The sequence below is a fragment of the Aricia agestis genome, chromosome 19 (genome assembly GCF_905147365.1).
Source record: "Aricia agestis chromosome 19, ilAriAges1.1, whole genome shotgun sequence".
NCBI classification, from domain to species: domain Eukaryota; kingdom Metazoa; phylum Arthropoda; class Insecta; order Lepidoptera; family Lycaenidae; genus Aricia; species Aricia agestis.
Window position 1 is genome coordinate 8,835,518 of NC_056424.1, and position 24,169 is coordinate 8,859,686.

The 24,169-nt window shown below is 35.2% G+C and overlaps 1 protein-coding gene across 4 annotated transcripts in view; it reads right to left on the reverse strand.

The window, feature by feature from the left end:
- LOC121736708 (transcriptional activator cubitus interruptus) overlaps positions 1-24,169 on the reverse strand; it is a 95,502-nt gene that overhangs the window by 41,866 nt on the left and 29,467 nt on the right. For 2 of the 4 annotated variants that reach the window (XM_042128077.1, XM_042128073.1), the window contains exons 2-3: positions 23,342-23,357; positions 6,921-7,275 (exon numbers count right to left, since the gene is read on the reverse strand). In XM_042128077.1, the coding sequence (XP_041984011.1) occupies positions 6,921-7,069 (149 nt within the window). In that variant the 5' untranslated portion in view covers positions 7,070-7,275; positions 23,342-23,357. Of the gene's footprint in view, positions 1-6,920; positions 7,276-23,304; positions 23,358-24,169 lie in introns of all 4 variants that reach the window. The other 2 variants (XM_042128075.1, XM_042128076.1) reach the window with 2 other exon arrangements.

The following is a 24,169-nucleotide window of genomic DNA, read 5'->3' on the forward strand; positions in this document are numbered from 1 at the left end:
GTCAGAATTGAAAATGTAGTTGCAATGACGTAACATTAAAGAGACGAAAGATTTGTATTTCATCAAAAAGTATTTGAAATGATTTATTTGGCTAATATAATATTATGTTTTTTCAAAAGAATTTTATTTTGAAAACTTAAACAAATATTATTTTGCAAGCTGTACAAATAGCTCTCATTAAAATCTTAGCTGCGTGTTGCAGTGAGATGGGTAAATGGCTCGTAGCAATACGCAGATAATTTCTAATAAGTTGCGTATTTGCCGACCGTACCGATTGCGCACACGACATCCTTTTGCCAAAGCTCTTAATTACTTAAACCCTAAGTGCTTGGGATAGGTTTACTGAGAAATGTTTGAAACTATTTTATTTAGAGTTGATGTAGAGTCTACATCAACTCTAAATGAAATAGTCCGATGACGATTAGAAAAACCTCTTTGAGCTGCTAGTGTAGAGTCTGAAGCGTATCAGGTAAATGAAGTCGCTGTCATGGCTCGCCCGACCTGAACATTATGACAGATAATATTCTAATATGAACTGACCCGTCAAATGTTGTTTTACCATTCACATTCATATTATGTAAAAAAAATATCAAAATCGATCCAACCATTTCGGAGGTGCTTGGCAACAAACGTGATAACTAATATTAAATTAAATCTACATTGTTTAATATGTAGCTTTCTATCAAACTATCAAACAATATTCCTGAGTAATTTTTTTTTTTTATGAAATAAGGGGGCAAACGAGCAAACGGGTCACCTGATGGAAAGCAACTTCCGTCGCCCATGGACACTCGCAGCATCAGAAGAGCTGCAGGTGCGTTGCCGGCCTTTTAAGAGGGAATAGGGTAATAGGGGAGGGAAGGGAATAGGGGAGGGAAGGAAATAGGGTAGGGGATTGGGCCTCCGGTAAACTCACTCACTCGGCGTGAAACGTTTCACGCCGGTTTTCTGTGAGAACGTGGTATTTATCCGGTCGAGCCGGCCCATTCGTGCCGAAGCATGTATAACTAATAATAGTTGCAAATAAAACTTTTACATAGTACAGTGCGAGTGGAAGTGGGAAGTGTTGATCTAAAAGCATTTAACCTCATTACGCATCATTTGTCATCCCAGCCAACTTTAGAAACATTTAAAATTAGTATTGCTAGCAGGTTCATTATACCTGCTCTTAAAACAAACATTTTATATCTAATACGTTTAGGTATAAAGGTTGGAGATTGAAAGGTTAAAAGTATATTATTATTAGATTAGACTTGTATGTAAAGGTAGAAATGTGATGTTGGACATGATAGTAGAATTACGACTTTGGATTAGGGGTCCGGGTGCCATCGAAATTCTCATACAAACATAATACCAAATATTTTGCAGTGAATATTTATACAGGAACCTAGGTAATTAATATCTTAAGCTGAATAATAACTCAAATAAGGTAAATATTCTCGTATGAGAAATGATCTTGGTATTACGTTTGTATGAAAATTTCGATGGCACCCGGACTCTTAAGGCTTAGAGTAAGTAATTTCAACCCGAAAAATTAGTGTTGCGTGGTATGCTAAAATGACTAGGTTTAGCCGTCGCGTCGGTAAAAGCTAATAAAAAGTCATGTAGTAACTATTTAGTAATCTGTGGTAATAGTAATTAATATAGTTAGTTATAAATATTTTTAGTAAAACATTTGCATCAAATTGTGTGTAATTAACTTAATTGTAGCCGGTTATTATGTACATGTTTCAAAAAGGCTTTTTACACTCTTTTTCCTGTTCCATCTTTATCAAAGTTTATCAAATAAGCAGTTCTTGATTATTATTAGTGTGTACGTCTATTTATACGGGCTAGTTATGACAATGCACAGGATGCAGTGACCAATTTACGACCGGAACCCGTTTATGGGCTGACCGATCGGACCCTTCAAGGTTCGGTCAACGACAGATGTCACTTCTTAGAACATCATTGTGATTTCTAACCTTTCAGAAGCATTCGAGGTTGGATTTCAAATTTCGAACCGACATATAAAACCTTTTTGACAAAAAATGAATGAAGCAAGAAAAGTCATTTCAATTATTTCGAAGTTGTCGAAGTTTGATTCAAATCCAAGTATGACATAAAAACTTTTCGAAAGAAATAAATCCAAGGAAAGCAAATTCAAACTTTTCAAAAGCTATCGAGGTTTGTTTCTAGTTTTCAATTAACCCAAGAAAAACGAAGCGAAGAAGAGAATTATTTTTTTCCAGAAATCAATTTAAACAAGAAAAAAGAAACAAAAGAGTGAGTGCCTAAAACAAGGAAACTCGAAAATATAAATCTAAGTTACAACTTATAGCCCATTCTAAGCTTTAAAGCATCCACTGTATGAAAGTAATTAGCTTTGAACGTTTATGTTTGTTTATCAGCGACAACCTCAAAAACCTATAAATCACAAACTCGGCCCGTTCAATACTAAGAATGATTGGAAGCATGAGAAATGTCGTAAAGCAGTAATATAAATCATGGTTTTACTAGTAACATGGGGAAACTTGCTATTGTGGCTTACAGTGCTTCGTTACCACGAATCTTACTCAGCCATTGAAAAACGCGTAACTTACGAGCAATACTAGAAGTAAAATTGGTTTGGAGAAAATTAATAGAAAGGCTCAGAATACAGAAGGAAGGTAAGAAAGAAGAAACAAAATTAAAAGATGAAGAAAATATAGTAAGTAATGATTTTAAATAAGCTGTAAAACGTTAAAAGAAGTGAATTCGCAATAACAGATCGTAAAAACAAAAGGTAATAGAGCAATAAGTTAAGCGATAAAAAATGATTACTACATCTATGAAAACTATTCTGTAAAGGATTCGAACACATGTCCCCACAATCGCCATTCTTTCGCCCGCATCCCGACCACATTGTCTACAAATCAAGGAGGATATGAGACAAAGGTTGGAGGATAATTGTGCAGCGTGTGTGGCGGTTTATTGTGTAACAAGTGCTTCGGTTATAAAAAATAAAGTGCTCCAGTTATGAAATCTTCATCCAAGAGCTGAATTTTTATGAGCATATGCAGATGGTAATCAAGAATTAGGCAGTAGTGTCATTAAAGTTCGTCGTTAGTCGAGGAAAAAAGTTCGTCATGTTTTCTTCAAAATAAAAAGTTTTTAGTAATATTTTTACTCAAGTACTCTTTGTAATGGCAAGAATTTGATTTAATAAAGTTAAATTAGTTAACCAGAAAAACAACAAGAACAGTAATAAGAATTATAAAACATGCTTGTAGAAGATAACTCAAACCGACAAGTTACAAGAGCAACAACGTAACTCAGAATCAACGTGTAAAATTAAACACGTGCTACTAAAACAAACAGAACTAATTACTTGAGAAATTAAAGAACTAATAGACAAAGTCGACGACATAGTTCAAAGGTTTCCAGCTAATGAATCGGCCGACAGTCGAACGCAACACCTCTTTTGTGGCCGGACAAAATCGACTTTGACGGAGCGAATGGACCCAAAATAGCCCATCGTGTCCAACCCATTGTGCGTGATATAATTAGAATGCTCGAAAATAAACACGTGGTGGCAATTATCGCTGCGGCGGGTTAAATGAGGCACCGTGGACGTTAATGGGTACACTCGGCCTCGGCTTCCGGCGACCGAATCTTCAATCAGCATACATCACGCTCACAATACTCGTGCCTATGAAATAATAGGAGTAAAGCTCGCGAAAGGAGAAATAAATTAAGCGACTCATTCATCTCGCGGAATGATTTAGCTCAGTCTAGATCTCAGTCGAGCTCGAACAAAGACTCTATTGATCGCCGGCCGTAGTAAACTTTAAAATATTACCGCGAGTGATTGTTAAGGCGTCACATCAATCAGTAAACTTAGACTGAAGTTAACTTTAAAAATTAACTCTTGAAATAGCGCGATCTGAGGCGGGCTGTAAATCATTTCGCTCGTCCGTGGCGGAATTCCTCCGAATCCTTTGAATTTTTACTGTCTTGTTTGTTGTTATTTTTACATATTTTTTAACGTTATTAATAAAATATCTCAATCTCTTTGATGGCTTCCTTTTCGATTCGTTAAGATTGATTTAAGGCGGTCTATGTGAGCCGCGATAACTTTTATTGGTCTGAGGTCGACCACTTATAAATTTACATTAACAGGTAAAGTTTTATTATACCTGTTATCTGTTCGAGCTTCTTTTATACATGCTTATACCTACCGTTGATCAATCGTAAATTCTTATAATAATTAGCTAAGTTTTATGTTACACTTAAGTTTACAGGTCGGTATGTGGCAGAAAATTGCTGATTTGAGCTTGGATATTACTTTATTTTAATGGATTAATACTGACTATTAATTTATTGTTAATTAAAGGTTGAGCTTCGGCATCTTTAATGAAAGTATATAAGTAGCAATTTTAGATATAACTTCTACTTTAATTTGTTTGAATATATTTTATAATAATATGTATAGAATCGTATCTGGTACCTAGTTATTTGTTGACAAGAAACCAACCAACTTAGGCTAAACTATTATAGTTTACATTGTAGTAAAATTTTAACCCACTAACTAAAATATTACGCAACTACTGCTATCGAAAGTTGTCCTTAGGTTACTAAGGTTCAAAGGCAGGCCTTGTTGAGTCTGAATACAAAAAAGATTAAGAGGCTAAAAACAATATTAAAAAGGATTTAGGTGGCACTTCTGTAATTGCACGAAGGGACTGATGTGTTTATTTTTAAAAACGTCACTTAATGCGGTAATGACGACAAGGTGTGCGCGCAACATAAAATATCAAGAAATTAAACACATAATTTACGATATCAATAAAATTGTGAAAAAAAATGAATATAACATGAGACTTTGCAATAAAAAGGTTTATCGGGTAAAGTTAACGAACCACTCTATTTTATGGAGTAGTCCAATAACTGAACTGGCGTGGTGGAATGAGTCTAGTTGGATCGTAATAGCAAAGGACACTTGCGACACAAGTAATGTGGCTGGTACAAGTTTATAATAATATGACGGGATGGACTATGAGTAAGCAGACAACATACAAAATGTAGGTTCAAACTATAACACTAGAAATGGAAATAAACTTCACTATTAATTAGTATAATAATATGAGGGATGTGTTGATGAGAACAGAAGCTAAGCATATACATAGAGCTTTAGTAAAGAAAAGAGCAAGTGGCCCCTAGAGAAAAACAGCAAATAAGCGAACACCAATGATTCAGAGATCCATGAGCTATAGGACCTACTTTTTTACGTAAAAAAAATCAAAACTAAACACCACTTGTTATACCATTAGAAGTCTATAGATAGCATTATTAAACTTGTTTCAGTAATTAGGCACTACGATGGCATAAACATACACTTCCAAAATGATTACCATTAAAACTAGGCAGTGGAATGAGGCTAGTAAGCTCATAACAGCAAAGGACACTTACGAGTAAATTGCCTGCAGATGAAACCGTCCGAGTACCAATTTCATAAGTACATAAATTATCCTATTTATGTACCAATAAAACGCTATGAAGCTACTTAATTCGGTCCCACGCCTAGGTAATGTGGTGTTCCCGCGAATATTTATGGATGTAGCACCCGATATTGGTATTAATGTGTCTTGTCATTAAACATTCTGAAGAGTTTTGAAGGTGCACAGATCTGGCAGCATGTCACACGTCTATGTGGTAGATTGCTTAAGAGCTCACATGACTCTAAAAATCAAACATCGTCCTTCTCTCTTCACACTCACGCCCGTCTTTCATATGCCAGGTGAAAAAGGACGGCGCGGAATCATCGCCGAGTTAGTTTTACTTGAATAAAAGACAAACTATAATGATTATGAAAAAAATGTTTTGAGCAAATTTAAGTTTTATCAATACCTTTTTAGATATTAAAAAATATTAAAGAAAAGACAGCAAACTTCGAAGATACAAGCAAAAATGTGTCTAAAACAAGGTTTTTTGTAAAAAAGAAACTATCGAGCATTTTTTGAGTAATCATGTTTTCGTCTTGAGCATTTAATCTGTATGAACTGAAGTTACTTGTGTCAAAAAATCAGTTTTCTAGACCTTACAGATTTTGAGATCTAGGTTAAAGTATGTAGTCAAGTTAGAGTCATATGGGCTCTTAAGTTTCGCCAATCATTTAAAGGTAGGCCACGTAGGGTTTGAAAGTGCATAAGCCGGAAGCCGAAAAACTTTTGCACGGAGCTCCGCCCGCATCACTACTATTTTCAAACTTTCAACCTCTGTTTAAACCCCTTAGTTTTGTAAAATTTGTAGTTAGTAGTTTGTTGTTAGTGTAGAGTTTTCTAAAATTTGTTTTTAACCAGGTATCTTTACCCATGAACCTACCTATCTATCAAGTTTGTAGTAGCTGAATTTTCTATCATTTCGTGATTAGTCAGTGTTTTGTAATTAAGCCTCGTTTCCACTAAGCAACAATTCACGCGCAACATGCTGGACAACAAGTTGCCCAACATGTTGAAAGTCAGCGCGGGACTTTTGATGAACAACGTTGTCTGTCTACGCATCTACTTTACGTCAGTCGTCGCCAACATGTCGCCAGAGGAACTTGTGTTGATTTTAGTGGCAGTGGTTATAAATTTTTTTATAGTATCTGTGAGCAGTATCCCATAGACGTTCATAGTTTTGGTACAGTTCGCTTAATTTGAGCACTTGTTCGTTAGACCACACTACGGACATTGTTGCGCGCGTCTCCACTTGACGACAATTGATGCAATTCTCTTTAAACAAACAACAAGCCACGCGTCATGTTGCGCGTCAGCTGGCAACATCGCGCGCTGTTGTGCAGCGTTGCCGTACATGTTGAGCGTCACGTGTCGCGCGCTAAATGTTGCCTAGTGGAGACGCGGCTTTAAGCTTTAATGATGTAATTATAGGTAGGTAATATGTACTTGGTAGGTACTTACTGGGCATGATGATGATAATGCGTGGCATGGTGCATGGCTGGAGCGGTGGGGGGCGTGGTCGCGTGGAACGCAGCGAAAGCCGATGGGAACTGTAGAGGTAGGAAACCATTGCCTGCAGTCCCAGGGCCAACCGTCTCCCGATCAGGCATTCTTTACACTTGCATCGTTTACACTTCCGTTCTTTACACTTGCATCGTTTACACTTCCGCATACACTTTCATCGTTTACACTTCTGTTCTGTACACTTTCATCGTTTACACTCTACACTTTCGTAATCAAGTCAATTCCAGCGTCATCTTTGACGTCATTTTCCACATTCCCGTCCCGCGAACGCCCGTCGTCATGACATTTTTATCTGTAACAAAAGATAATTACTGGTTAAATATTTTTCAACAAATTCGACGGCCATTTTTTGTTTCTCATTGTTGGCGTGTTAAGTTTTAATTGTTTGCAATTAAGTTTTTACTTTACGAGGATAATAAAAGAAGGTTATGAGTTTTGTAATGCCTCACTTGCTTATCGAGTTTTAATTTTTTATTGGAAAAACCGAAATGTATTATATTTATAAGTACATACATAATATATTTTATACACAAAAAGAAGAATATTATCCAAGTTCAACGAACGACATTTAGCTATCAGTTAGAAAAGCCAACGCACTTATACGCAGTTCCTAGCGTAAAAAATAACTTTTTACAAAGTGTTACATGTTAAACCTCTGTAAATAAGAAAAAATTACATGGACCTTACTAGTTGATATACGTACTATGTTATGATTTTCAAATCCACTCTATTGCACTAATTTATGCTTGTATTAAAGACACTCGATAGTTTAAAGTTTTATATGTTACAAAATATACCGTTAGTCGTAATCAATAGAGAAAATTAAAGAATTCAAAGGAGAATGACCAAAATTTTCCGCGCGTATCTATAAAAAATGATCACGAATTTTGACACAACAACCTGCCGTAGCTGGCGAAGTTTGTTTTTGTTGCGCACGTTGGTTTGGACCTGTATGTTGGTATGAGTGTTAATTACCACGTAACTGGACAGGCCAGGGGAATGACAAAAACATGTCCTAATTGTTACCATCATAATTATTATCAATACTAGTAATCTCGTACGGTTTTGTCTGCATTCACGTCCCAAATATAAAGGTCTTAAGAATTGGGTTTTTTGACCTAGCATATCACGAGAGTGACGATAAAAAGTGGTGTTGCAAATGATGAATGTTAATTTTATTCACTTAATATAAAGTTACTTTGGACTCGTATATTGTGGAAGTAAACTAATTTTAAATATAGAAAAATAATATTATGCAGTATAAAGCAAAGAAAAAAAATAGTGGGTATTTTTTACCCTGCGTCATACAGCCCATACTTTATTAGGTTTGTACAACTAGAGACAGATACATAAATTAGTGTTGGGAATTAATTTTATTCAAATGATATCGATATTAATTTCTATTTTAATAACTCTACATATTTGACAAGTACTCAGAATAATTAGCACGAGGGCTATTCGGGTGAATATTCGGATAAATATGAATACAAACATATTGATGATAGCATTGATTTAAAATTGACACTTAAAACAAGATGCGTGCTTCATACTGTAAACAAAATTATGAATTATTCAATTCCCACTACATGCCAAACATGTACATACCCAAAAATAAATAAACAAAAAGCGAGTATGTATTTAAAAATAATATAAAGAAATAAAAATAATTTTGAGTAAATTTTAATGAGTAGCGAACCATTTGACGTCCATAAAGGATTGAAATCATGATCATAACCAATCCTTCTATGGCGAAGTTATGAAATCATTTCTACATGGATGAAATTTTTCAGCTGTAGATGGCAGCCATTTTGGATTCGACAGGTTTTTGCTTTGTGGTCGCTCGCCTCTTATAACTTAAACGATCCACGAAAAGCTATCAGCGAACATTCCAACTGTAATTAATGAAGATGTGATTGTTTTAAATGTGTCTCGCATTGTTTCCATATAAGGTAAGACTAGTCAGGTGCTTTTATGTCGATAAGTTTATTAAAATATTAACAATTTTGTTTTTAACTTTCACTTAAAATTTTTTCAAGTTTTACACATTGCAAAATTTTACGTGGTAAAATATTAAAAAAAAAAATCATTTAAATTATTAAAGAAAATTATTGTATTTTCATACAGTAAAACATTAAATTCTGGGGGCTTCCATAACAAAAATGACGTTGAAGTTCTATAAAAACATTATGATAATAATCAATGTAACCGCAATGCTTTTTATCGACATGCGTAATGAATAAATGTTTTATCGATAAAATAACAAGCACGTCTCTAGCTCAAGCGCATGCCGCCCGCCTCAATACGAGATTTAATTACGAATTAATTGTTTTTCTGTCGGATTGCTGCTGCATTTTCTTGGAAACATTTTGAACTTACGGTGTTGGGAGTTGCGGCTCGAATAACACTCAAATGCTTAATGAAGTTTTTACTTCGGGGCAATGAACTTAATTCCATATAATAACGCATTTTATCGATACAGGTACAACATTATTATGAAGTGTTTTATGCAATAAGTTACATTAAGTAAGACGAGGTGGTTTTTAAAATATCTGCAACAATGTTTCAATCAACATTTAAACGCGCATTGTAATTTGTAACGTATTACGAATATAATCGCTTTTATAATGTAGGTAACTTAATTCATAATATTTTAATTTAATTATACAGTGTGTAACAAAAATACGTGATAATAAGACGATTTTTTTTTTTCACTTTTGTATGGGCAAGGGCGAGTTCGAGCAATAGAGTCACGAGTTTCCCCATACAAAAGTGAAAAAAAATATTGGTATTTCAGCGCTGCTACTTTCACATTGAACTCTCTACAAGGAACACATACACACCCTAAAGTATTATTACGTCTTATTTTTGTTACATTCTGAATATTATTACATATATTATACTTTATATATGGTAGGAATTAAGATTTACCTACTCAGGATGATCTGTTCATAATTATATTTTGATTACTTTATTAATATACTCTTCATGAATCAGAGAAATTATGATTAAGGTAATAAAAATAATCATTTGTATTTTAATCTAATTAAACTGATCCCTATATTATAGTCATAATGTTCGATTTATTTAGGTCTATTAATACTTTTACCATCCAATCAAGTCTTCGTGAATGAGACTTTGCTTATTTATTCGATAGAGTTGCATAGACAACCTTGGCAGAGGTTTACCATTCAATAAAGCAGCCGAGTTTGGTGCACGCCAAAAGCGACGTAATCGCACATTAGACGCCGCGAACACGCAGCTCCCTGACTATAAGTCAACGTTGACAATAACACCTCGATATAAAATTATTATGTAGATACTGCAACGTTAAAAAAAAGTGACCGTGGAACTAAAAGGATAGGGATGTGGAATATTGGCGAAGTTTTGTCGATAAAATCGCTATTATTTATGAAATTATTTTAAAAAAAGAAAAAAAGGATTCATCTGTGAAAGGCATTTCGGAAGTTCACAAAAATTTTGTGAGCAAAAAAGTCGTATGGTCTTTTTTCCAAAAATTTAAGTTACGTAAATGATTTTTTATATAACATCAAAGTCATAAACTCATCAGTATAATATGACCTCAACTAAGGGCGCCGCGTCTTGAACACGAATTATCCTATTACTGACCATTGTTTAGGTCCTGCATAAGATCATCGCATTATTACAATAGCATTAAAGTTGATATTTGCATAAATTATTACTACATACCACAATACGTGTTAAACAGCAAAGTATTTGGTCATAATATGGCATATTGTAATTTATTACTTTATTCAAAACATAAATTGATAAAATATCTGAATGTAATCAATCAAAAAAAGTATTGCTAAGGTATATATTTGGTGACCAAAATAATTATATTAATATACTTTAATCTTATATAGGTATAATATTCTCGTGTCACAATGTTAGTCACCGTACTCCTCCGAAACGGCTTCACTGATTTTTACTAAATTTTATATGCATATTCAGTAGGTCTGGGAATCGGCTACTGGATACTTATTATATTGATAAGTGCATTTGTTGAATAAATAATAGTAAACTATTACAACTCGAGACTGATGACGACCATTGTTTGTGAGACGGGATAGCGATGGACGTTGCCATGGTGACATACTTATTTAGTTACTTCAATAAAATAATATGGGCGAAAATCGAAATACTTTATATATGGCCAAAAAACGTTTGCCAGGACAGCTAGTTATAATATAAATTATTGTATTGTAATTTAAACACTTAAATTTACATATTCAATGTATGAAACTACAATAGATCCATTAGATAAGGCCATGTATTGGCTAGTGATACTTCATTGTCTATTGGTAATACAATTATCGATATTATCATAAGTCGCGACGTTACATCACTATAGCTGTCGGAAAAGTCATTTGTTTTAGTTGACTGCCATAGTGTTTCAAACAGCTTGGACCCCCTGGAATTACGCCGAGATGTTGCTTCACTCTGCATCCTTTATCGGTTGTATCACGGGGAGTGCTCTGAGGAATTGTTCGGAATCATACCACCTGCAACTTTTCGCTATCGTCCCACGCGAAAAACATACCATCCTCATCACCTTGATGAGTGGCAGTCTTCCACCGTGCGTTTTTCGCGTAACTTTCTGCCGCGCACTGTAAAACTCTGGAATGAACTGTCACTAGCAGTATTTCCGGACCGATACGACCTGCAAACCTTCAAGAAAAGAGCGTATACCCTCTTAAAAGGCCGGCAACGCACCTGCAGCTCTTTTGATGTTGCGAGTGTCCATGGGCGACGGTAGTTGCTTACCATCAGGTGACCCGTTTGCTCGTTTGCCCCTTATTTAATAAGTAAAAAAAAAAGTTAAAAAAGTGTCGTGAATTAATCAAGTAACAATGTTCTTTAAATCTATTGATGAACCAGGAAAGATATTCTACTGTGATCTTCTAATTTTCCCTCTTTTATTATCTCCTACCTTCGATCGAAGTCTCCTTCCCTTTTTCATGCTTGCCCAATCCTTAGGGGATTGAGGAAATCAGCAGGGGTATGTGGGACTCCCTAGGCGTAGTGTACGCACTATAACCCTACGATGCTCCTCTTCCGATTTGAGGCAAAGTTGCGGGAATCATGAAAAGAACCACCTAGATGCTGGATCTAGTCACTAAGATCTAGTCTCAGATTCTAAGATCTAAATAGACTTCATTTAGGCCACTTTCTCAATCAGCGCGAACATTTGAATAAATAAGTGACCTGTTAGCGGGTAATCCTTTCATGGATTTCGCATTCGGTTCACAGCGTGTGTACGCCCATAAATTACGATGAGTTCGAACAGCTACCTTCTAGGGCCCTTCGCGGTGAAACCAAAGGTACGTGCGTCCGGGGCGACGGGATATATGATACAGTAAATGCTGTAATATATCACGCGATTAAAAAACTTTATTGGTATAAAAAGACAGCTAAACTGCAGTAAGAGCGCGTTCAGCATGCGCGACGTGTTTCAACGCGTATCTATATATCTATAGCGTATGGGATAATATGCGCGCGGCACGCGCTGCATCCGCGCCGAACCCGCGCGCGTGCTGCGCACTTGTTTTCCCATACGCACCAGCAGATCACGCGTAGAACACACGCACATCTGAACGCGCTCTAAGGATTATAATATAATTATATAGCTCCTACACCGGTTTCGGTAAGAGTTGCCCGTTTCATTGAAACCAGGCCAGCTACGCAGGAGTAATTATGTAGTGCCCAAGTGTGTGCGCAGTACATAATAGCACTATCTATTCCTTTACTCTCATAACCCAGTGGGACGGAAGACCGACACGACCGACGAGAGATCAGGCGCAGAACCGACTTTACATGCCCATTCGACGCATGGATCATCTTACTTGTCAGACAATCAGGTGATCAGCCTGCATTGTCCTAACCAAACTTGGAAATAACAAGTTTCCAACGCGGGAATCGAACCTACGACCTCCGAGTCAAGAGCCGCGTTCTATACCACTAGACCACGGAGGCGTTGCTGGCTCTAAGCAATATTACCTATGGGAATAATGTAGAGTCTAGGTAAAATATCAATCGCAAGTGAAAACCGATGGTAGGTTGATAAGAGCGTAATAAGGGTAGGTACCTTTCTTTTTGTAAAATCTAGACCGAGAATTTGGGCATTTTATAACAATGGTCTGAGCTTTTAGCACTACTCACGTTAAAAATTTAATGTGCCTTCTTCAAATAATATTTCTCATGTCTCGCTTCGTTTCGCGGAAATGTGTTTGACTTTTGACTGAGGAAAGGTACACTTTTCGTAATATAAACTATCCAAAGTTTCCTTAATAACTATTTAGTTATTACTTAGCACAACTTAAATTATCTCTCAGCTCTCTATAACAATTTTTTTTCGAAATCAGTGCAGTGGTTTAAATGCAAAAAGTGTATCTGTCATTTTTCTTGCCTCTGATTTCATATCTTGCACTGTCGCGTACACCTAACAGGATGAACGTACGATTTGTAAAGCTGGAGCATTCATTCACTATTCCACACCACTATTCATTCTATTTTTACACAAAACAATATATAAATTACCTTGTTCAATTCGTTTTTAAAATATTTACAGGGTAAATACTTTAACACCGTAAATAGTTTTTACACTAATTATAACACTAACTTTTGACCCGAACGCGTTCGAAAAATGTATATGTGTGTATTTCTAGCACGTTTTAAGGTTTAAATGGCGGTTCGAATTCAAACCCGAAATTATGGATATCATTATCAAAATTTTACACTTGGTCCATCGCATTCAGTTTTTTAAAGAATTGGTTCGTTCAAAAACTGTTACAAAAAATATAACAAGTTTTTTACAGTTTGGTTGAAGCCAAACGACCGTAATTTGTGAGTTGTGAGTCGCAGAATTTCGGCTGGCAGAAATTCTGCTGCATTCAATTTCATACAAAAGTGCTGTTTGATTCACACGAGCGTAATTTTGTGAGTCATAAGTTATATGAAAAGATATTTACGCGACCGAAATTCTGCGACTCACAAATTACGCTGGTTTGGCTTCACCTTAATAGACATTTTGTTTTCTGCTCGAAAGAGTCTTTCGAATGGAGATTCAGTTTTCACGAGTGACTTTTTGATTTATTTAGTACTGACAATTGCCGTAAACGGTATGCTAAGCGTTATGTGTGTATAATGTATGTCCTTTATAGAATAGAATACTAAACCTACGTCTAGTCTAGAGAATTTACACTTTAGTATGCTCAGAGGTACTTGTAGCGGCAACCTTTTGACGTTTTCCACTTTTATGACCGCTCGGTGACGATTTCATAATGTCTTCACGTTTCATTACAAAAAAATTACGTTAAGCCTTTATTGTAAGCGGTCAAAGACTATTTTTGAATGAAAAAAATACCGAAAGACGTATTCCTAACACGACTAGAGGAAGTTTAATATAAACTAACAGCTAAGAATATAAATTTAGACAATAAAATTTGGAGTTAAATTTATCGAGTCGTATTTATTGGAATGTTTTATTGACTGTCTGTTTGTGCTTGTTAATCTTATGGGAATTTAGTTGTTGATAGTTTATTATTAGTTACAAGCCCATAAAACGTACCTTGACGACGCTTCTAGTATTTACTATGTCTACGGCAATAAAATCTTCATTTTGTATTTACTTTATATTCAAGAGCAATATAATAGCAATTTTATTAATACACTTTTGTGTATTGTAACCTTGGTCGAATTATGATTTTACATCAGTGTGCACTCAGCACGTAACTAAAATTATGACTTTGTTTTTATTCTGATTGTTTTATTTTAGAATTAAAGGCCGGGACACACTTTTATTTTCATGCAAGTTTAATTTTAGAAGACTACAAAATATTGATTAAGCCCGACATGTTAAATTCTTTTAGTGTCACTCATTAATTGTTATTTTTTATTGAAACTAAAATTTGAAGGGGTAAAATAGCATCTTTTTTTTTTAAATACAGTGATACTGATAACCAATTCGTTAACGTCGAATATAGTGGAAACTACATTACTAATATAAAATACTTGAACTCACTAGTCAAAACAATAGGCTTGATGACTATTTTTTTTTTCTTATTGGTAATTGAAAGACCCTTAAAAATAGAAACATCGCTGAAAGAATGACTCTGATAGCTTAAAAATTCACCAACATATGACAATTCAAACATCTCATAAAATAGAGCTGCCCGAAACGCTCCATACAAATTGCTACGAAAGACTGACGTCACTCTTTCGTAGTTTGCACGCATCGGGAGAGAACTTTGTTCGGTAGGTATATTAAATATTGCGTTTATGAAAGTGGTTTCATAACAAAAGTTGCTTTTAATTGCACACGTTATCGATTGGTATACAAATATTAAGAAATTTAATTGAAAAAAAAAATCGACTTCATTATCTAACTTTGAAGGCGCATAACAAAAAAAAAATAAAAATGCTATCGAGCTGTAATTTTGGGAACACTTATTTTTCACCGTGATTTTTATTAACAAAATTCGCTAATCTTTGACCTTGTCATCATCCCTATTCAATATTCAAAGATAAAAAAATGCTTGTAGTAAGTATGCTCCTACTATTTCGAACACAAATGAAATAGTACATCCGATAGTCGTAAACAGCGGGCAGTCATCGAAGTCGTTTGGATGGAATATGAAGTGTCTGCTGATAGATTTATCAATATTTGGAACAAGCTTTTTCTCTACAGCTTCGCCCATTTGAAATGATCCTTGTGAAACAGTATTTTGATTGCATCCTATGCCTACCAAGTAGAGTGGTGAGACAGTGCCCTCGACCGAGCACTCGGAATCTTTTTTTTAAATTAAATAAGGGGGCAAACAAGCAAACGGGTCACCTGATGGAAAGCAACTTCCGTCGCCCATGGGCACTCGCAGCATCAGAAGAACTGAAGGTGCGCTGCCGGCCTTTTAAGAGGGAATAGGGTAATAGCAGAGTCGACAGAATGATATGTCTATTGTGGTAATAGGGTAGGGGAGGGAAGGGATTAGGGGAGGGTAAGGAAGGTCATAGGGTAGGGGATTAGGCCTCCGGTAAACTCACTCACTCGGCGAAACACAGCGTAAGCACTGTTTCACGCGATTTTCTGTGAGCCCGTGGTATTTCTCCGGTCGAGCCGGCCCATTCGTGTTGCAACATGGCTCTCCCACGTTTTAAACTGTACGCTGGCACTGTCTACTACTCTACTCGGTTGATGTAAACAAGGTATTAGGGATGGAATTATGGTGGATAATTCTTTTTTCTTAGTGGATATCCCTATCTTGATATGAGGAACACGTGAGCAAAAATTTCAAGTTTCTCCCTTTAACCTCTCGAATATCGGGATGTCAAAATTCTATTGAGCCTCAAATACCGAATTCTATGGCGCCATACAAATTTTACGATTTTTTTTTAATTTTTACAAAATTGCGCCAATCAGGAAGTAATTTAGTGCATTCTTTTTGTAGCCAACTTCATGCTCTTAAAAATAACGTATAAAACAAACGAAATTAAATCTTAAACACGGTGAAATAAGTTACAAAACAGCGTGAGGTCTAGTGCATTAGGTGGCTCGTTAACGTGCCGGTGGTACACAGAGGTATTTTTACGGGTGGCGCGTTAAGGTGTCGGTGGGGTCACAGACTCTGTAACTCAAACACTATAGAACCATTGGCAAATATCATTTGACATTGAGAATCATTATTCTTGACAAAACAGTAGCTGTTAAACTGTTGGATATAAATCAGGGGCCGCGGAATAAGTTAGTGCCTCCATTAGTATGTATACCCAGTTGTTGGCATGTATCTATAGGAGTGTCAAATTGTTGACATGGGTGGCGAATACTAATGCAAATGTCATGATCTCTACCACAGAATTGTAGAGTTTGAGATCCATATTGTAATCCCTCATACACAAGAGCCTTATACCATTCAAGTCAACACCAACTTGGACCCGATTAAAATATATGTATATCAATATATTAAAATATATTAAAACATCTAAAATTATTTTCATAATATAATATTTTCAATTGTTTCTCTTGTTTACCTTTTTAATTACTTTGACTGTATACTAACGAATTATCACTTATAATACCACAAGAGCTTCAAAATTATCGGGTATTTCCCGATAGGTTCGTTGCAAACAAATGAAGGAGTCAAGTTTTTCAGGTTAAAAAATCACGAGCGCGAAGCGCGAGTGATTTTTCCTGAAAAACTTGACGACTTTATTTGTTTGCAGGGAACCTTGAGGGAAATGCCAGATAATTTTGAAGCCCGTGTGGTATTCGGGGGATTATTTTTCCGTCCCAAATGTCGGCCAATAGAATTAGAATTTGTTTTTTATATATAGCAACTACCAGAGAAAATTTTCAAAAAATTATCAGTATAATACCATGTAGGTTGTACCACGTGACGTCGAATGGTGCAATTCTATTGGTCGATATTTGGGTCGGAAAAATAATCAGTATAATACCATGTAGGTTGTACCACGTGACGTCGAATGGTGCAATTCTATTGGTCGATATTTAGGTTGGAAAAATAATCTTTATGATGATATAAACGAATTTTTGGAATTCTACCAACCAGACTTTTAAGATCTTTTGAAGTTTACTGTTTATTTGACATATTTTCATGACAATACCTAATTGTAGCTGTTTTATTATATCGCTCGATGAAAACTCTATTGAAATAAAAAAAATAAAAAAATATATATATCCACAGCCGAACATAATATAACCTCCTCCTTTTTAGAAGTCGGTTAAAAAATGAAAGCCATTAACTCTAAAATGTACCTCACTAACCGTAAAATCATATTATTATATCAATCAATAACTGTATTGATCGATTAAATACTAAAATGTCATTTGTCATTTCGTTACTAAAACAAAACTATCGCCTAATCTCAAATTACTTTAACCATTAAATAGACCTGTTCCATACAATGGTTACAAAACCACGGTTAACGCGTGCGTTAGGTTGTGGTCAGTATTTTTTAACCATTCAATTTAAACTAACCATGAAAATTGTAACCGCAAGAGTTAAAACATAATTTGAACTAGCGAGCGAACAGCTTTAACCTCGATTATCTTCAAAAAGGAGAATAAAATTGGTGTTTCAGATAATTGTGCGCAGGAATCGAATGTTGTAGCAAAGAAACCGTACACTTTTAAGTTACAAAAGTCAAAACTATGCATCTTTATACTTAGGGTCAATTTATAATAGCGCAGATTCGAAGCGAATTCCCAAAATCTGAACACAGAAAATTCAACCTTAACTCCAGAGCGTAATGCATACATTACGCCAATCAGCGTTGGTCGGGCGCATTCACATGAATTCGCGCGGATGCTTGCGCCTTTTTAAATTTTCAGAAGTAATATAGTACGTTAACGCTTTGGAGTTAAGGTTGAATTTGTTATGTGCAGTTTTAATAATTCGCTTCGATGCGCTTAGACTCTGCGCTAGTATAAATTGACCCTTACCCATCATCACTTGGGCGGATAGGACATACAGTCTAACAGACAGACTCTTACAATATTAGTCCTAACCGTCGTACTCAGAGAAGGGTGATGATTAAATTTAATTTCAATTTAATAAAAAGTTTAACAGATAATGTATGGGGCTTATGTCAAAATTTAATAATTCTAGTTGAGTAATTAAGGCCGGTATAAATAGTCAGTACTCGAGATGCGTCTCGGTCTCAAGACACGGTTCAGGCTCTGTGATTGGTTAGCTGTCAAAATTTGGACCAATCACAGAGCCGAACCGCGTCTTGAGACCGGGTCGCATCTCGAGTACTGACTATTTATACCGGCCTCAATTACTCAACTAAGATTCGTCTCTGAGTGCGGCGGGTATACATTGTTTCTTGGATTATTTTATACAACAAAATATACGCTTTAGTCCATTAAAATGCATCCTACATAGCAGTATTGCGGCGGTTGTTACACCTACGTCGGAAGTGAGGGCCGGAAGACGCGTGCGACGGATCTGCACTAATATAGCTGGAGTTGAAGAATTGCCGCACATTTTATATGAAATGTTAAATATAAAATTGAAGAATCATCGCTTAATTTACTTGATGTATAAACGTATTCTTTTATAGTTAGGCAAAGTATAAAAATTAGGGGTTTACAAAATCTTTCAATTTTTTCGAGTAAAAATCTATCTGAAGGTTCATAGAAACTACCAAATTCTAATAAACTGAAACAAAAGTCTTCGACGACATATCAAAACTATAAACTGAAGTTTTTTATTATGTATATTCTGTAGTACACACGAATAAATACATTATAATATAAAACCTACATAGAAAGTTTCGCTTCTTCTTCTAGAATATTACAAAGTGTATTCTAAAACACCTCGATCAGGTACAGAAATTGGTATGCGCCGGCGCAGGAGTTCTACGAACAGAGATAAAAACCGGCGGCGACACCGTTTATTGTGTCCTACAAATAATTCCCACCTATTTAGGGTTCCGTGGAACCAATAGTTTACTTTGTAGCAGAAATAACAAGATTTCATATTCATAGATTTACCCGAATAGCTGAACTGATTTAGAAGTAAGTAGATATTTAGTATACTTTGAGAGACGGGACAGGACATGGAACAAATTTTGTTGTGGAAAAATGTACGGTGTCCCGCGACAACAATTTTTGGCGCAATGGAATTGTGCGTGCCATCTAGTTATTCACATTTTATGCACATACTTAAGGGGTTTTAATCAGTTTCGGCTACTTTTAAAACCCTTCTAGTTTCGATCGATTTTCGCCAAAAAGGAACCAACTTAGCGGCAGAAAATAAGCAAGAAATATTTGTAAATTACTTCTCACAACAATGTTTTTTAGATAAAAATATAAAGATAGTCAGTTGTTTTAACAAGTATTAAAATGTTATGCAAGTATGTACTTAAAAAAAATGTATAGACACATTTCAAATATACAGAACCTTCTCACACAATTTAAAAAACACCTCAACCCAACCAATTGGTACTTATAAAGGATGTCCAGGGTATATATTACAGGATTATTTATAAAAGGTTGACAGCCCATAAGCAAGATTGTAATCTTATACGCTTCTCAATTATGGGCTTTATTTTTATCGGCATAGCATTTAAATTCAAACGATTGTATTAAAATATATTGTACGCAGCGTGTTGTAATATTAGAAATAGGTGTTTTCTTATGGTATAGGTTTGAAATCTTACTTAGAGATTTAATTTGATTAGTTATTCGAAGATTTAAGGGTTTTTAAATTAATATGACTTATAACTTAGTCCCTAGATTAATTAAATAAAGTTATTTGGATAAGAACAGGCAAGAAATATGTCTCCTTTTTTGAGAACTGGAGAAGATAATGTTTTTAATCTTCTCCTTCTATAGTCAAAACTCCAAAATCGTTTGACGATTATTTGAAGTATACGCAAATTCTAACTAATATTAGGATCCGGACTAGATTTAAGCTGTATTGATGTTGGAAAATATATGAGACTAGATGAATCGGTGAACTCCGTATCACTTTCCTCCTAATATTCCTTCCCTGGACTTCTATGAACAGTCCAGGACTAAAATTAGCTAAATCGGTTTAGTCATTCTCGAGTTTAAGTGAGACTAACCAAATTGAAAATTATTTTTTATTCACATTGATTACACCGAGAACTCCGTTAGGCCAAAATTCGTTTATGGCGCGGGAACCGTACATTTTTCCAGGATAAAAGGTATCCTATGCCGTTTTCCGGGATTCGAAGTATATCTGAACCGAATTTCAACAAAATTGGTTCACCCGTTTAGACGTGAAGAGGTAACAAACAAACTCATAAGCTCATAACCTTTATTTAGTGTGATTAAGTAGAGATTGGTACTTCTAATATTCTGTTATAGAGGTATATTTAAAAAATCACTTAACTTACTTTAACTTCCAACCGTAGTTATTAAACGTAACTCATGCGTGTTTATTGTACCATTGTGAGCGGTAACAATGTATGTTTGTTTATCAAATTTCTCCTCAACTTGCCGTAGTATTTTTAAGTTGTACATTGTTTAAGCTCAGTTAGTCACGCGCGGGCCCTTTATTGGCGTATTCCATAAATACCCTTAAATTGTAGCGAAATTAATTTACTGGGCTTTGTTTCGATTCATAACTACGCCATTCGATACTTATTACTCTCTTTTATATTAAGTTTAGCTACTATGTTTTTGTACCAAACACTTATGCTCAAAAAACGTAGATATCTGGGTTAGTCCTATAAACGCATCTCCATGTCTATATAATTTACGTTCGAGATCTCGCACTCGCATTGTCAAAAGAGCTTTTATTCCAAGGGCTGGAACAGACTTTAGTTTGTACTTTGGCTTAGATCAGCCTTTCCCAAAATAGGCGGTTTCCTTGTGGGCGCTGAAAGTCTGAAGGGACCCAGGTGTGGGACCCAGAAAAAAGGGGGGCGTTGTGTAGAGGCTTGGAGGGTTATTTTAGCCGGATCCATTTTAAATAGATACAATGGGGAGCGCTAAAACATAATTTGTTCTCAAAGTGGGCAGTAGACAAAATAAGTTTGGGAATCACTGGCTTAGATGCTCCTGGTCAAAATACGCAGACGCGCTTAGTTGGCACTCTTAAAAACTTTTGCTACATTGCCGTAATCTGAATTGAATTGCATTCGATAGTTTTGACAACAAAGTTGGGATGATGGCAACAAAAATGATGATTTGATGATGTGATACAGCGCTTGCAATCCCATAACCTATGCCAAATTCCGTACATTTTGATTCTTAACTTCTTTCGTTTGAATGCGATTTCATCAAGGCCCTTAACTTCAGCCAATTTGCCATAACGATTTAAAGATTTATTTATCCAACTACCCGTTTTATGCATTTTAAATTGTTATTCCAAAACAAAAGAAGTTCGTAAAACATTCAGCCAAGATTCGCAATTTCTTCTGAAACGCCGTTTACGACCTGGTTTACTGCCTATAATCCGTACCCAAAGCATACGAACCGAAATGACATTTATAGTCCTTGTTACTGAATGCGCTCAGATAATTGGAGGGTTCCTGTAGCTATGTAATCGTAACGTAATAAAAAAGTACAGTTTCCATATATTCGACTTTCGATAACTTTATGATTAAAAGCCAAAGAGCTTATGCTCATTGCTCATCTCAAATTTTCTCATCTTAGATATTATATTAATAAGCGAGCGAAAAACTTTGGATCCCTTTTGACGAAAAATGCGGAAACGAAGGTGAATGAAATTTTGCACAGTTATTATATAGTTTACTAGACATTCCGCGCAGCTTCGCCTGCGTAAATTAGATATTTCACAGACCAATTATTCCGCAAAAAATAGGCTATGATCCTTCACGTGGTTTATATCTTATGTATGCCAAATAACAGAAAAAATGCTCCAGTAGTTCGTGAGAACAGCCCACGATCAGCCCTTTCAGATAATTTCCCCCGTTCTTTCCACATTTTCCTCTGTTTCTTCGCTTCTATTAGTCTTAGCGTGATAAAATATAGCCTATAACCTTCCTCGATAAAAGGGCTATCTGACACTGAAATAATTTTTCAAATCGGACCAGTAGTTCCTGAGATTAGCGCGTTCAAACAAACAAACAAACTCTTCCACTTTATATAAATTGACTCTAGCAATGCCGGGTTAATTGGAATATAACATTTTGATCCTTTTTTTCCTGATAGCGTCTTATTCTGTGTGTGAAACATGCAAATATAAAAATTTATCCAATGATCAAGGATATTTGCCATCAGATTCTGGTAGACCTATAAAACTGCTCTGGTCGATTAAGAGAATGCCAGAAATGGCCAGCAGTTGCAAACTAACGAAGGAGAAGAAGAAGCTTGACACTTTAAACGACGTTTATAGTACCGTAACACAAATTGGCAGGTGTTGTTGAACATCAAATACTTAAAGTAACCACGGCGTAATCATATTAATGACTTAATTGAAGGCTTGCCGAAGGTACACGACAAACTGACAGGTTGAAAAATTTTAAAATATTAATTTCGTGGGTAGTTGGGTACGGCAAGTTACGAAATTCGGTGTTATTTAAAGAAACCGCCAATTTGCCAAGTGCCAAAATATTAATGGCAGAAGGTAAGTTTTGATATCAGATTTGCGTCAGTATGAGAATTCTTTTTAGGGTTCCGTACCCAAAGAGTACGAACAGAAACTTACATTTTTGTTCTTAACATTCAGTCATTCAGTCATCTTTAAGTTGGAATTAGATAATATTCATAAATATAGTACGATGTTAAGCAATGATTCCTGATGGGTTTCCATCAAAAATAAGGTCGGTAAAAGCGATTATGACATACCTTACAGAAGTTCGTTAAAAGTTGATAAAAAACTCACCACTTCATCTGGCAACCTGCGAACAACATAATGACTTTATAATTACCATACAAAGGTGACTCGATAACTCAAAAGTAAATGTCCACACTCGTAATTAAGCAAGTGATTAATACTCAAAACGCTCCATAGATGGCGTTGTTATATTTTGCATCGCGATAGCATGTCCGCCATATATTATAGCGGTGTAATTTACACTTTTTACACAGATCTCTGATTGCTTTTGTATTAATCTTATGCGTTTTTATTGTTTGCAATTTATATGACTCCTTATTTGTGTTTAAATCACTTATTTGTTCGTTGCAACACCTTTTTATTTTGTGTCGAAATTTTTTGAGATTCCAGAAAAAATTATAGAAAAGAGATAAAAGAAATGGTAGAACCTTATCATGCGTATTATAATATTAAAATTGTATTTTTTAAAAGCAATTGCACTTATATTTTTAAGTTTATCATCTAAAATAATTATTATTACAGATATTTTTCATAATGAATTGTTAAAACAATTAAGTAATTTTACAAAAATTTTAATCAAACGAGCTCGTAATTTTACAACAAAAATTATGCTTCTTATTAGGTATAATTTTGTTTATTTTACGGAAGCATGATTATAAAGTTATTAGCTCCACGTATGTGCGTGAAAAGTCAAGAACGTGAGAAATTAAATATAATTTATATAATGGATCAAAATATTAACTAGACGTCAAGTAAGACAATCATTTTGAAAACTTTTTTTTGAAATTTATTTCAGTCTATATCTTGTACTAATATGTATTCTGTGCCTATACCAATAATATTATTATTATAAATGGGAAACATTTGTTTATTTGT